Source organism: Mirounga angustirostris, unplaced genomic scaffold (genome assembly GCF_029215605.1).
Source record: "Mirounga angustirostris isolate CCGP_5_RB_7025 unplaced genomic scaffold, mMirAng1.0.hap1 SCAF_5, whole genome shotgun sequence".
NCBI lineage: Eukaryota > Metazoa > Chordata > Mammalia > Carnivora > Phocidae > Mirounga > Mirounga angustirostris.
The window spans coordinates 46,223,963-46,235,905 of NW_026991713.1; the positions used below are offsets into that span (position 1 = coordinate 46,223,963).

At 38.1% G+C, this 11,943-nt stretch overlaps 1 protein-coding gene across 3 annotated transcripts in view; it reads left to right on the forward strand.

Annotated features, from left to right (window-relative positions):
• Positions 1–11,943, forward strand: part of PTPRB (protein tyrosine phosphatase receptor type B) — a 114,688-nt gene that overhangs the window by 31,034 nt on the left and 71,711 nt on the right. For all 3 annotated transcript variants that reach the window (XR_008505942.2, XM_045872962.3, XM_045872963.3), the window contains one exon: positions 10,860–11,135. Coding sequence is in view for 2 of the 3 variants with exons in the window: in XM_045872962.3 (XP_045728918.1) it covers positions 10,860–11,135 (276 nt within the window). In the remaining variant the exon portion in view is untranslated. The remainder of the gene's footprint in view (positions 1–10,859; positions 11,136–11,943) is intronic.

The following is an 11,943-nucleotide window of genomic DNA, read 5'->3' on the forward strand; positions in this document are numbered from 1 at the left end:
ATGACATAGAACTTCCAGATGTGTTCATTGCATTTGTTAGGTGTCTGTTGAATGGGGCAGAACTATTTTTAAAAATAGGAAAAAGACTCACTGTGGGTGTTACTAGTTAGAATGCGCTCCAAGTCTAATTATGCTTGTAGGTGTTCCAAGTCCAAAGACATTTGTGAAATGTAAGAAATATTTGCATTTTATTGACTATGTTGAGTTAAAAAAAGACTTCATCAGCATTCAGGTTTTCATCATTTTTCTTAAAGACTTACTTTTTACAGTATCACAAATATACTTTTCACCACAAATTCTATGAGCTCCATGATAAATGTGAAGGATGAAATTTGCAGGTGATGGTTGTATAATGATATTTTTTCCCCACACTTATTTGTATGATGGTGTAATGCCTAGGATCCTCTACATTTTAAAAATAATTTTATTTAAATACACATTTTTATTTTATTTATTTATTTTTAATGTTTTACTTTTTTTTTTAAAGATTTTATTTATTTGACAGAGAGAGACACAGAACCCAATGCGGGGCTCGATCCCAGGACGCTGGGATCAGGGCCTGAGCTGAAGGCAGACACTTAACGACTGAGCCACCCAGGGACCCCTAAATAAACATTTTTTAATTAAGATATTTTAAAAATGTTTCAGGAAGGATTTTTTGGGTTGGTTGTTATTTGTTTTTTTGTCATTAGTGCTTTCTATAATTTGAGGACATAAGTGAATTTTTCATGTAGTTGAGAGAAAGTACTGGTATTTCTCTAAATTTTTAGGCTACAAAGGTGAACTCTACAAATCACGTTTTACACTTGGTAAAGTAGGACCAACTAGTAGTATAATATTAAGTCTGAGGTATACCTTCAAACAAAAGAAGTTATTCAAAATGTGCTTTACTACTCCATTTTGCCTGTCTTGTCAGTCTAGAATAAAAGAGAATGAGAGCAAGACATGATTTGACTAGAGATACAACAGTTGCTTAGATTATCTCTGTATCATTCCAAGTGTGATTTGTCTGGTTGTTCTTCCTGATAAACTGTCTAAAACAGTTCACTTATTGTCATGTAGACGTGGCCTTAAAGATTAAAAAAAATTTGAACTACATGGGAACTACATGGGAACTTATTTTAGCAACAATCAGTTTTCACTCCAGATTTTAAGTCAGAATTGAAAAAACATACATGGATTCAGCAAACATTCACCAAGCACGGATACTGCAGGGAATTATGCCAAGTGGTGACTGGTGTGCTTGTAAGGATGATGACCAAAACATGGTCCCTGTCCTTGCGGTCTGTGCAGAGGTGAGGGGAGGTCATGATGAAGGCGGGGACAGAACTTTCGCACTTCTTTCCTGAATGAAGACCTCGCTCTGCCTCGTGTTTGCCACGCTGCCATCACCCCAGAGAAGGCGAGGCAGTTCTCAGGTGTCTTCAGTCATTAAACCGGTTGATGCAACAACCATGATAAGTTGAAAGCCAAATTATTTAGTTGTGAACAAAAATAATTTGGAAGTCAAATTATCTAGTCGTGAATTCATTGGAAATCAACTAATGAAGACAATATTGAAGAACTCCAAAACTTTTGTATCACTGTGTCCTCAGAGTCTAAGCAGAGGGCTGCAAACTGGTAGCCCCTAGGGGTGTCTAGCTAGGTGTCTAAATAATAATATGTTTTGTTTGGCTCACGTAATGTTTGTGAAAAATCCAGATTATTTTTACCAGCATTAAAAATGGAAAATTCACATAAGTGCCAGATTTCTGGGTTCCCCTAAAATATTGGAAGATTTGACAAAGCTGGACCACTCTGCCTAGAATTCTCTAGAGCTAAGTTGTAGTTTCTCTCCGTTTAGATACCAATTCACTGGAATCCCCCTGGACCACTTCATTTATTTCCGTACTTGAATGCATCCTAAAGGCACTTGAGTTTGTTTAAATGAAACTTTCGAGTTTTTGTTTAGAACTTTTGGGAGGTTTTATCTTCCCACAAGTAAAAAGTAGTTTTTCAATATCTAAAATGGCATCTAGCACATGGTATTCAATAAATATTGATCACATGGATGGATAGATGGATGAATGAATGGATAGATGAATGGGTGGATGGATAGATAGATAGATAGATAGATAGATAGATAGACAGATAGATATGAATGAATAAAGTGAACATTTCAGTGGGAGGATGTATGTATTCTAAGAATATGATCTATTCTCCTTGGGTTATAGGTAAGTTACAGAACCCAGGGAAGTAGTCTGGTAGTAAAGAACTTCACTTATGGGAAGACTATCTTAATAGCATATGCCTTCTTGTTAGTCAGTTTCAGCCACTTAATAATCAGCCTAGAACAAAGGGTGAAAAAAATTAGCTCTTTTAATATGGCTAATTCCTTCGTCTTTAATTAAAAAAAAAAAAACAAAACACTTTAGGAGCATTAATTACCAAGTCACCATATCAGCTCTTATTTACACTTCAAAATGTTACTTATTGTATTAGTTTACTAGGGCTTCCATGACAAAATACCAGACCAAGTGACTTAAATAACAGAAATTTATTTTCTCACAATTCTGGAGGCTAGAAGTCCCAGAGCAAGGCATCAGCCGCTTTTTTCCTGTGGATTCTCTAATTGGCTTGCAGGTGGCTGCCTTTTTGCTATATCCTCACATGCTCATCCCCCTGTCTATGCTGTCTGTGTTCTAGAAGGACAGCAGTCATGTTGGGTTAAGGCCCACCCTAAAAATGTCAGTTTAACTTCATTCCCTCTTTAAAGGCCTTATCTCCAAATACAGTCCCATTCTGAGGTACTGGGGGTTGAGGGCTTCAATATATGAATTTTAGAGGGACACCATTGAGCCCATACACTTACAGAACTTTAAACATAAGCCACTACTTCCCAATAATGTCTGTAAGCTACTTGCATCAAAATCTTTGGCAAAATATCTTATAAAAGCATATATTATTGGCTTCTACCCCACATGTAATGAATTTAGAAGAAGTGGAGGCTGGGATATCTGATTTTAAACAAATATCACAGTGAATCAATGCACAGTGAAGTTTAAGAGCTATTGACATGGTTTTTCTATTATTCATTGGCATTAAGATTCTGGTAGCATTCTTCTTTATGCATGGCTAAATCTATAATACTGAAGAATATTATCTTAACCAGGAAGAAACTATACTCTAATATTTGTCTTGTGCTTTTATAGTATCTAAAATACTTCCACCTACTTTATTTAGTAGGTAAGAGTATAAAATATATATTATATTGACCATATATTGTTTAATTTTATTTTTAGGGAGTATTGTGAAGGGGCAGGTTGCATAAAGATCGAGAGCTTGGTTCTAGAAGCAGCCTTCTCCATCACTCACTAGCCAAGTTGACTCAAGCAAGTTACTAACCTCTCCAGGCCTGTTTCCTAATTTATAAAATGGGGATGATAATAAATATAATGCCTACTTCATAGGGCCATTTTGAGATTTTTATTTGGGTCATACATAAATTCTAGAATAGTGTTTGTCACATACCATGTGCATAGTTAAGTTTACTATTATTACTTTCAGGTTGGAGATAAGATTGATATTCATGAGAATTAACTAATCACAAATCACGCAGCTAGTATATAATTGAACCAGGACTTGAATCCTGGGTTTCTGGCTTAGCTCAATTCTTTCCACTACTCTGCAGAAAGGATATAATTTTTAAGTTGGTATTAGTTCTTTCAAATTACCGTGTGATATTTTGTTACTATTTTTCAAGTCAACTTTTAAAGAAGAAAAAATATATTACAAAATACCTTAAATCTATGTATACTTAGCCTACACAAGGATGGAATAATGATTAAATGTGTTTCAGAGTGAAGAAATTATAAGCAGCTATTGATTTTCAATTGTGTGGAACTTTTGGTGATGATTTCAGTATTTAGCAATCAGCCATTGGCCGTCTACTTGTTTCAGGAATTCTAAGGTCAAGCTGAGCTGTGAATATGGAATGAACCAACCTAGTTCTCTGAACTTGATCTTTTGAGTGCTTGGGAAGCTTCTTCCATCAGTCTGACTTCTGTTGGTGGGCATGGCATTCTACAGGTTGGCAAGAAAGACATAAAATCTTATTTGTCCAGACTGAATAAGAGAAGAACAAAGAGTAATTTTTTCACCTTCCATTTCCAGACATCAATTTGCTGGAATTCCCCTAGGGGATAAAGGATAACACTGATGCCTTTCTGATTTTGTAGGAGAAATCAAGCCCATTCTATCTGTATGAACATATATCAATGAAGATGAATATATGCCCCTAAACACATAATATGCAAATAAAGTTAACATGATAGTTTTGCATATAGATTGCCAGGAATTTTTGGTTTTGGTTTTGCTTTCCTTCCTTTTATGTGGAAAATCTCAAACACATAAAAAGGTAAACAGAATAGTATAATTAACTACCATGTACTCGTCACCTACCTTTAACTGTAACCAACTGATAGCCAATCTTATTTCATCTGTTTCTCCACCCTCTCCCCCACCCCGTATCATTTTGATGCAATCCAAGCCATCATTTGATTCCATTTGTACATATTTCAATATGCATTTCGGAAAGGTAAGAATTATCTTTCACATAATCACAATATCACTATATACCTAACATTAACAATAAGGTTTAGAAGCACACATCAAGTGCTAGGTCATGAATTTCTACATAGGAGGGGCTTTCTGGGTCAAAATCTGATTGGAAGGAGAGGCCAGGGGACTTCTCTTTCTGCGGCATTTATGTAGCACTTTAGATAATATTGAGAAAGCCTCACTCGTTAATATGGAAGAATTGGAGTGGGGCTGCTGAAGGATATCCTGGGGATGGCGGGGTTAAAGCCTCCGTCGGTTGTCAGGGCTGACAGGCCCCTCTAATGCTCACTAGAAGTGCTTTAGCTTCTTCACCTGCTTCTCACTCTGTAACACCCCTTCTGCTCTCTGATTTCTAACTCCCACTTTGACCTTCCAAACTTGCTCAAATTCCTGTCCTTCGTGAAGCCAACCTCTGAAACCTTAGCCCCTGGATCTCATTCTCCTTTGCACCTTAGCCCTGTTGCTGGCCTGTGTTACTCGGAACAGCAAGAACAACAGCAGCGTTAATACCAACTGCCATTTACTGAGAGCTCGCCAGGTGCTAAGGCGGCACTTAACATCTACCTCCGTTCCCTCTTAACACTTACAACTCTGTGTAGGAGGTGCTGTGCTCCTTTACGGATGAGGAAACTGAGCAGCAAGGAGCTTAGGCACGACTCTAAGTGACAGTGATGGGATTTGGACCCACGTCTAGTCTGACATCAAAGTCAGCCTCCCTGATAGTCCACCTTTTGTTTGCCTTTTCCACATATATCTTAAGTGCCTGAGTAGCCTGTAGACTCTCAGGGGAGCATCTACCACTTACGTACCCAGGGCCAAATATGATGACCCTCAAAGTAACAGGGCACCCTACACAGCTGTGAATGATGATGCAGATAACTGTGTAACCTGCTTTAATTTCCCTTTTGAGGATATTAAAACTTGGAAAGTCCGTTACTACTTGAACTTCCTATCTAGTGTAAAAGTTGATAAATGCATGTTACTCTGATGAATAGAGAACAATAGAGTGCATCATCTTAAAATAAGTCAGGAAGCCAACTGTAGTCAAACAGCAACAATCACCAAGTAAAAGAAAATTACACCTCTATAAATGTACTTAATTAACTGTGGATTGTGAGCAATTGCTTTTTCATTTTGTTCTCCTTCTCATTTTCAAAACATGCACCAAAAAACAAAACAAAACAAGCAAACAAACAAACAAAAAAACCCAAAAGCAAACCTGTTTGTGACTTTTGCTCCACCCTTACTTTGATTTCGCAGTTGTTTGGTATGAATAGTTGATGTTCATTCCATTTTATGTAGAGTGCTACATAAATGCAGCTTCCGGTCTCCTAGCCTCCCTGCTTTTAACTAGAATAGTATCCCAGTTTCCGTAGAGATACAGAAATAGGCCCTGTCATTACTAAAAAGGTAGATCTGTTGACCTAGAGTTAGTGGTGAAAGATAAGATGTGTGTGTGGGTGGGGAGTAATATCCTATTTGAGGCGACCCAGAGTGCCTATGGAGAAACTTAGACTTCATCTCACGGAAAGATCTTGGTGCTGTAAGAAGGACGAGGATGGTGATGGGGAAGATATACAAAGAGGTTATTTGGCAACAGTACAGAAAAGGGAGAAAATAAGGAAGACACCCAGAAAATTCTGGGAGCAGCTAAAACATAAGGCAATGGGATCCCAGGTAAAGGCAGTCAGACTAGGGAAACAAAAAGGAAGAATCATGAAAAATGATTAAAAAAAAAATCAGAGTAACTTTCACAGCCACAGAATTAGATTTAGGTGTGATTAGTGTTGTTACTCATTTTATCTCTGCTACGATAGTCTAACCATCAAACGAAAATTCTGTAAATTTACCTATTATTTTCCAAGGAATCTGGTTTGAGTGTTTTATTATTACACTGAGCATGCATTCAAGACATCACCCATCCTGGGACAGCTAAGGTGTAATAGAAGGAACTTGCAGCCAGGTGTTAGAATCTCAGCTATACTACTTGTTACGTGTGTGACCTAAATGAGTCACTTCACATCTCTGACCGCCTATTCCAACTGAGAAAGCACATTGTAAACTATCAGATCCTACACAGATATATTGTGATGCTATCATGACTTGGAGAAAAGCTTTTGGCACTAACCCATGGATGGCCTGCAATCCTGTTAAAAGGTTCAATTTATTTCCAAAATAAATATTATCATTTCAAATTCTAAACACTGGAAATTCCTATATCAATAAATAATAATGTGTTAGTAGCCATACAAAAAAAAATTTTAAGCAGGTATTACTTGTTACTTGCATTTTACATATATGAATTTCTCCTTCTTTCTAAGTCCCATTTTTAAAAAAGAGAAACAAAGAAGAATTCATCATTTTGGTTCAAAAATTTAGCTAACCTTCATCTTTTCCTCAAAGAACAGAAAAATTAGGTTGACATCAAGACCACTTTATGAAATTTTCAGGCTTTCTGATACTGGTGGATTCATTGAAATATAGAAGATGAATATCACAGAACTTTACATTTGGCATTCCATAATCCAGGTCTGTCTGAAACTGAGAGGTACAAACAGATGTCTCAAATTTATGGCTAATGATACATTTTGATACATTGAGATTAAGATTGATTAAATTGAGATTAAATCATTGATTTATGGCTTTCCACAGTTCTCGTAGTTCATCAAACTTCACTAGCTACTATATATATGAGAGTGGTACATGGAAAAACCAGAAAGGCTATAAATGCGCCTGTGTGCGTTGACATCTGCAGCCATCGGCATGAACTACATAAGTCAAGTAGGGTTTTCCAATTACGTGCCATCTGTCATACGATCAAAAGATTACCTACATATAACTACAGTTTGAAACAGCATTAGAAATCCCTCTCTCTTGCATTCATATAGATACAGATATAGATGAAATTCATTTGTATATATACAGGAAATCAGCACCCCTTTTGGAAGTACCTAATTTTTTTTTTTTAAGATTTTATTTATTTATTTGAGAGAAAGAGTGAGAGAGAGAAAGAGCACAAGAGGGGGGAGCGGGAGAGGGAGAAGCAGACTCCCTGCTGAGCAGGGAGCCCGATGCGGGACTCGATCCCGGGACTCCAGGATCATGACCTGAGCCGAAGGCAGTCGCTTAACCAACTGAGCCACCCAGGCAGGCGCCCGTACCTAATTTATTTCTAAGAAAATATCGGAGACTTTCTTTTAACACAGCAGAGTTTTCCTCGGGCTTACATTGCAAAGACGTGTGAAAACCCTGTAACTTCTGCGGCATGGGTAGCAGCGGTGGCCAAGGGCCAGCACAGAACTTTATCGCAGTATAAATGGGGTTTGAAGTGTTTGTTTCCAGTGCAGGTTCTCGCAGCCCAGGCACTTCCCAGTCTCATTGTTCCTTTGTTCTAGCGGATGTACAAAGGATTGACTGTTTTGTTTTCTGGCTCGGAGAGATTAGATAAAGTCTGCATTTCTGAACTTCACTCTCTATGCACGCAACCTTAAAATTCATTTTCTGTAGCTTATATTTTGCAAATTATATGTGGTTTAGATTATACTGACCATACCATTATTTTCTTTAACCTTTATCTGGCTTGTAGACATCGATGACAGTATTGATCTCGTTGGAGCTCTCGTTGGAAAGCAGCTGTCCCTCCCATCCTTGTCCTTAAAATGCCTCTTCAGCAAAAATGTGTCATCTCGATTGGCTATGACAAGGTTGTTCTTGGGTTTCGTTGGCTACTAGAATCTCATGGTAGTGAAGTGCCTTATTCTCGCCAGGCAACAAAAAAGACTTTCTGTAAGGGGAAATTATGTTCTTTCTTTTTATTATGATGTCCTTAATGACAGACTATGATGTAGGATAGAAAATTTAGATAATATTGCCAGAAAAAAAAAAAAACTACTGTTTTTCCGCAAGAACCTATAAATGAGAATCATCTTGGGAATTTTTAATTTTATCTTAATGGTTAGAAAGTTAGGTCATGGGAATAAACTGATAAGATTTTATCAAGTTTTTGTGTTTTCTTTTAATGAAGAAGGCAATTAAGGCTATTCGTTTAGCTTTAAAAAAAATTGTATTCCACTTCTGCCTCCATTTTGTCTGTGATTCAGAGGAAGCTTTTTTTTGTGATCAAGTAGACAGCACAAGTTTCTATTACTGAGTGCCCATTCTATGCCAGGTAAATCTGCTCTACACCTCCTCAAATCATCCGAGAATATAGGTATGATTATATGATACTCCCCAGACAGATGGGAAAGTGGAGGCTTAGATAGCTTGAGTAACTTGTCCAAAGTCTCGTGACTGGCCCATGACGGAGCCGAGGATTTGAACTTAGTTCTGTCTAACCCCAAAGCCCACGCTCTCTGCCACAACATTTGCCTGCTTCCGTGACAGGACCTCCTCCTGTTTACAGAAATAATAACAACAACAGTAGCTAACATTGAACACTTGCTATGTGCCGGGCACTGTTCTAAGTGCTCTAGATAAAACAATGTAATCTTCATAAATATCTTGCCGAATAGATAGTATTATTATCTGCATTGCAGAGATGAGACAGCAGCAGCACGGAGAGGTTAAGGAATTGCCCAAAGTACACAGCTACGGAGCCAGAGAGCCGGTCTCAGCCCCAGGCTGTCAGACTGCAGAGCCTATGCTCTGCCTGTGAACCTCTGCTATACTAGGGTGTAGACCACACACCTTGCGCTTTGGGCTCTCTGAGTTACTGCTGTCTTGGCTTCCTTGTCTGCTGACATTTATATTATTATTAGTTCTTGTATTACAAAATGCTACGTGGCTTGTCTTGTGCTTTTTGCAGGATGATGTACTCATTTAAGTCACAGCATTAAACACACACACAAAAAATTAGATTGACCATAGGTTGTGTTTAGCTTCTGGATGGTGTCTCTAGGTGACCCGCGGATAGTCTCAGGAGCTCTCTGGCCATACAAGTCTTTTTAATACAGAATAAGATCATGTTGTTCTTATTTTTATTAATGTTAGTCACAAGCAAGCACCCTCTTAAAACATATACTATTCTAAGAAGATTCTATAATCTGAAGTTATTTTGTGAGCAAAATATAATTTACCAAGATGTAGATAAGAACTGGATCTCTATAGCCATGCCACGAAAACATCTGACCTGGCTTTGAGTTGTAGCCTCCAATATCTTGGTCCGACTTTCTAGATCAAGAACCAGGCTGGATTTCTGAAAATTACTCATCTGTAAATGTCTCTCGATGTTGCCCTTCCCTGCATTCAGGATATTCTCTGATGGTCCCACTGCATCATAGAATAGCTGATCCCTAAACACTATTGACTTAGTTCCTAACCCAGGAACATGCTGCTCATCCTATTTCAAGTTCCACAATGAAGATTCAATACATGGGAAATGGGAAATGGGACTCGTCAAACTCACCCATGAGAGTGGAAACTAAGTGAACATCTGGGTGCAGGACCAACCCCTTGCACCCTCTCTGGAGGCTTCAGCAGCTCCAAAATGTCCCGGAACTCAAGTTGAGAAAATCTAAGGACACAAGGAATCCCACCTGTTGGGAGAATTCATTCTGACGAGCAAACCTAGGCTAGGCTCATAATCAAGTCTCTATCTTTGGTGGTTTTCTGATATTTAAAAACAACCTAAAGTTATGTGTTCTTAACCCCCCGAATCCACAACCTAAAAAAGAAAAAGTTCATGGGCGCCTGGGTGGCTCAGATGGTTGAGCGTCTGCCTTCGGCTCAGGTCATGATCCCAGGGTCCTGGGATCGAGTCCCACATCGGGCTCCCTGCTCCTTGGGAGCCTGCTTCTCCCTCTGCCTCTCTCTGTCTCTCTGTCTCTCATGAATAAATAAATAAAATCTTTAAAAAAAAAAAAAAAGAAAAAGTTCAGTACAAATTTCAATATTATTTCTTAATATCTGTATTTTCTGTTGAGATTTTTGGTATTTATCCAGGCCTAGCCTGGATGTTTGTCAGTGTGTGAAAAGTGCTAAACTTGCAAGCCAACGAAAATATAACCTTACTTGGAATTCTAAGCTCAGAGCTGTCTTAACAAAAAAGTTTTATTAGAAAAAGAAGTTTATATGACTAGTAGCTAAGTGGATTTCTTTTTTAAATGAAATGGTAAGTTTAAAAGTGGAGTAAAATACCGATTTGTTTCATGGGCAGCAGGTTCTTAAAGTTTTTAAGGAAAATGAATCTGGGTTCCAGCAAACTAACATGTATTTGCAAAAATCTTTAAGCCGTGTTCTCTTTTTGGATTTTTGCCTTGCAGATCCTTTACCTCCTGCTAAGTTTGAAGTCAGTAAAGAGAAGACTACTTCAACCAGCTTGCATGTTTGGTGGACTCCTTCTTCTGGAAAAGTCACCTGGTATGAGATCCAATTGTTTGACAATAACCAAAAGATACAGGAGACCCAAATTCAAGAAAGTACTTCATGGAATGAACATACATTTTTTAACCTCACTGCTGGTAATAAATACAATATTGCCATCACAGCTGTTTCTGGAGAGAAACGTTCCCTTACAATTTATACCAATGGATCAACAGGTAAGACCTGCTTACAGATAGTTGAGTATTTCATCGTTTAGGCTCCTTTTGGAACTACATTAAAATTGAAGAGATAGAAGTAAGAATGCCCCCAGACCAAAGATGACAGATAGGTAAGTTGATAGACAGATAGACAAATGTTATGCAGTACAGTGGGAAGACTAGACTAAAAGTAAGAAAATATGACTGTACTGCTAGCTTGCTAGGTGATTCTGAACAAGTTCTGGGACTTCTCTGGGACTGGAATTTTCTCCAAAATGAAGTAGATGTTTCCTAATGGCCTTCCTAACTCAAATCTTAGGCAACAGCATTTTCTGCCTCCATTTCTGAGTTTGTGCCATAAAACTTACGTTTAAGTGTTTTCCTCCTTTGTATACTCTCCTCATAACATCAAGTCATGATGTTTCCTAAATATCCCTACATCTGGAACAAGTTTTTGCTTGCACCCGCCCATCCCGATACCAATGGCACACCTCACCTCCTTCCATGAAGTACTGTCCTTCTGGTCATGCTCTCTCCTCTCATTTTCTCTCCTGATCTATTGCTATAATTTGCTTTCTGTTTTTCGTCTTCCATTGTTCTTCCCTTTATTGTCTCTTTGCTGCTCTGCCACATCATACTTCATGGGCAAAAATTACCTTAGTACCTATTAAGTGGGGGAGAGAGACAGGTAAACTACGATGTAGCTTTAGGCGTGGACTTTGAAAAGAGCATTAATTCAGAATCCAGTGAAATTTCAAGAGTGCTGTAGCCATTACTTATTACACAAATTAGATGTACAGAGAAGCATACATGAATGTGTGATTTC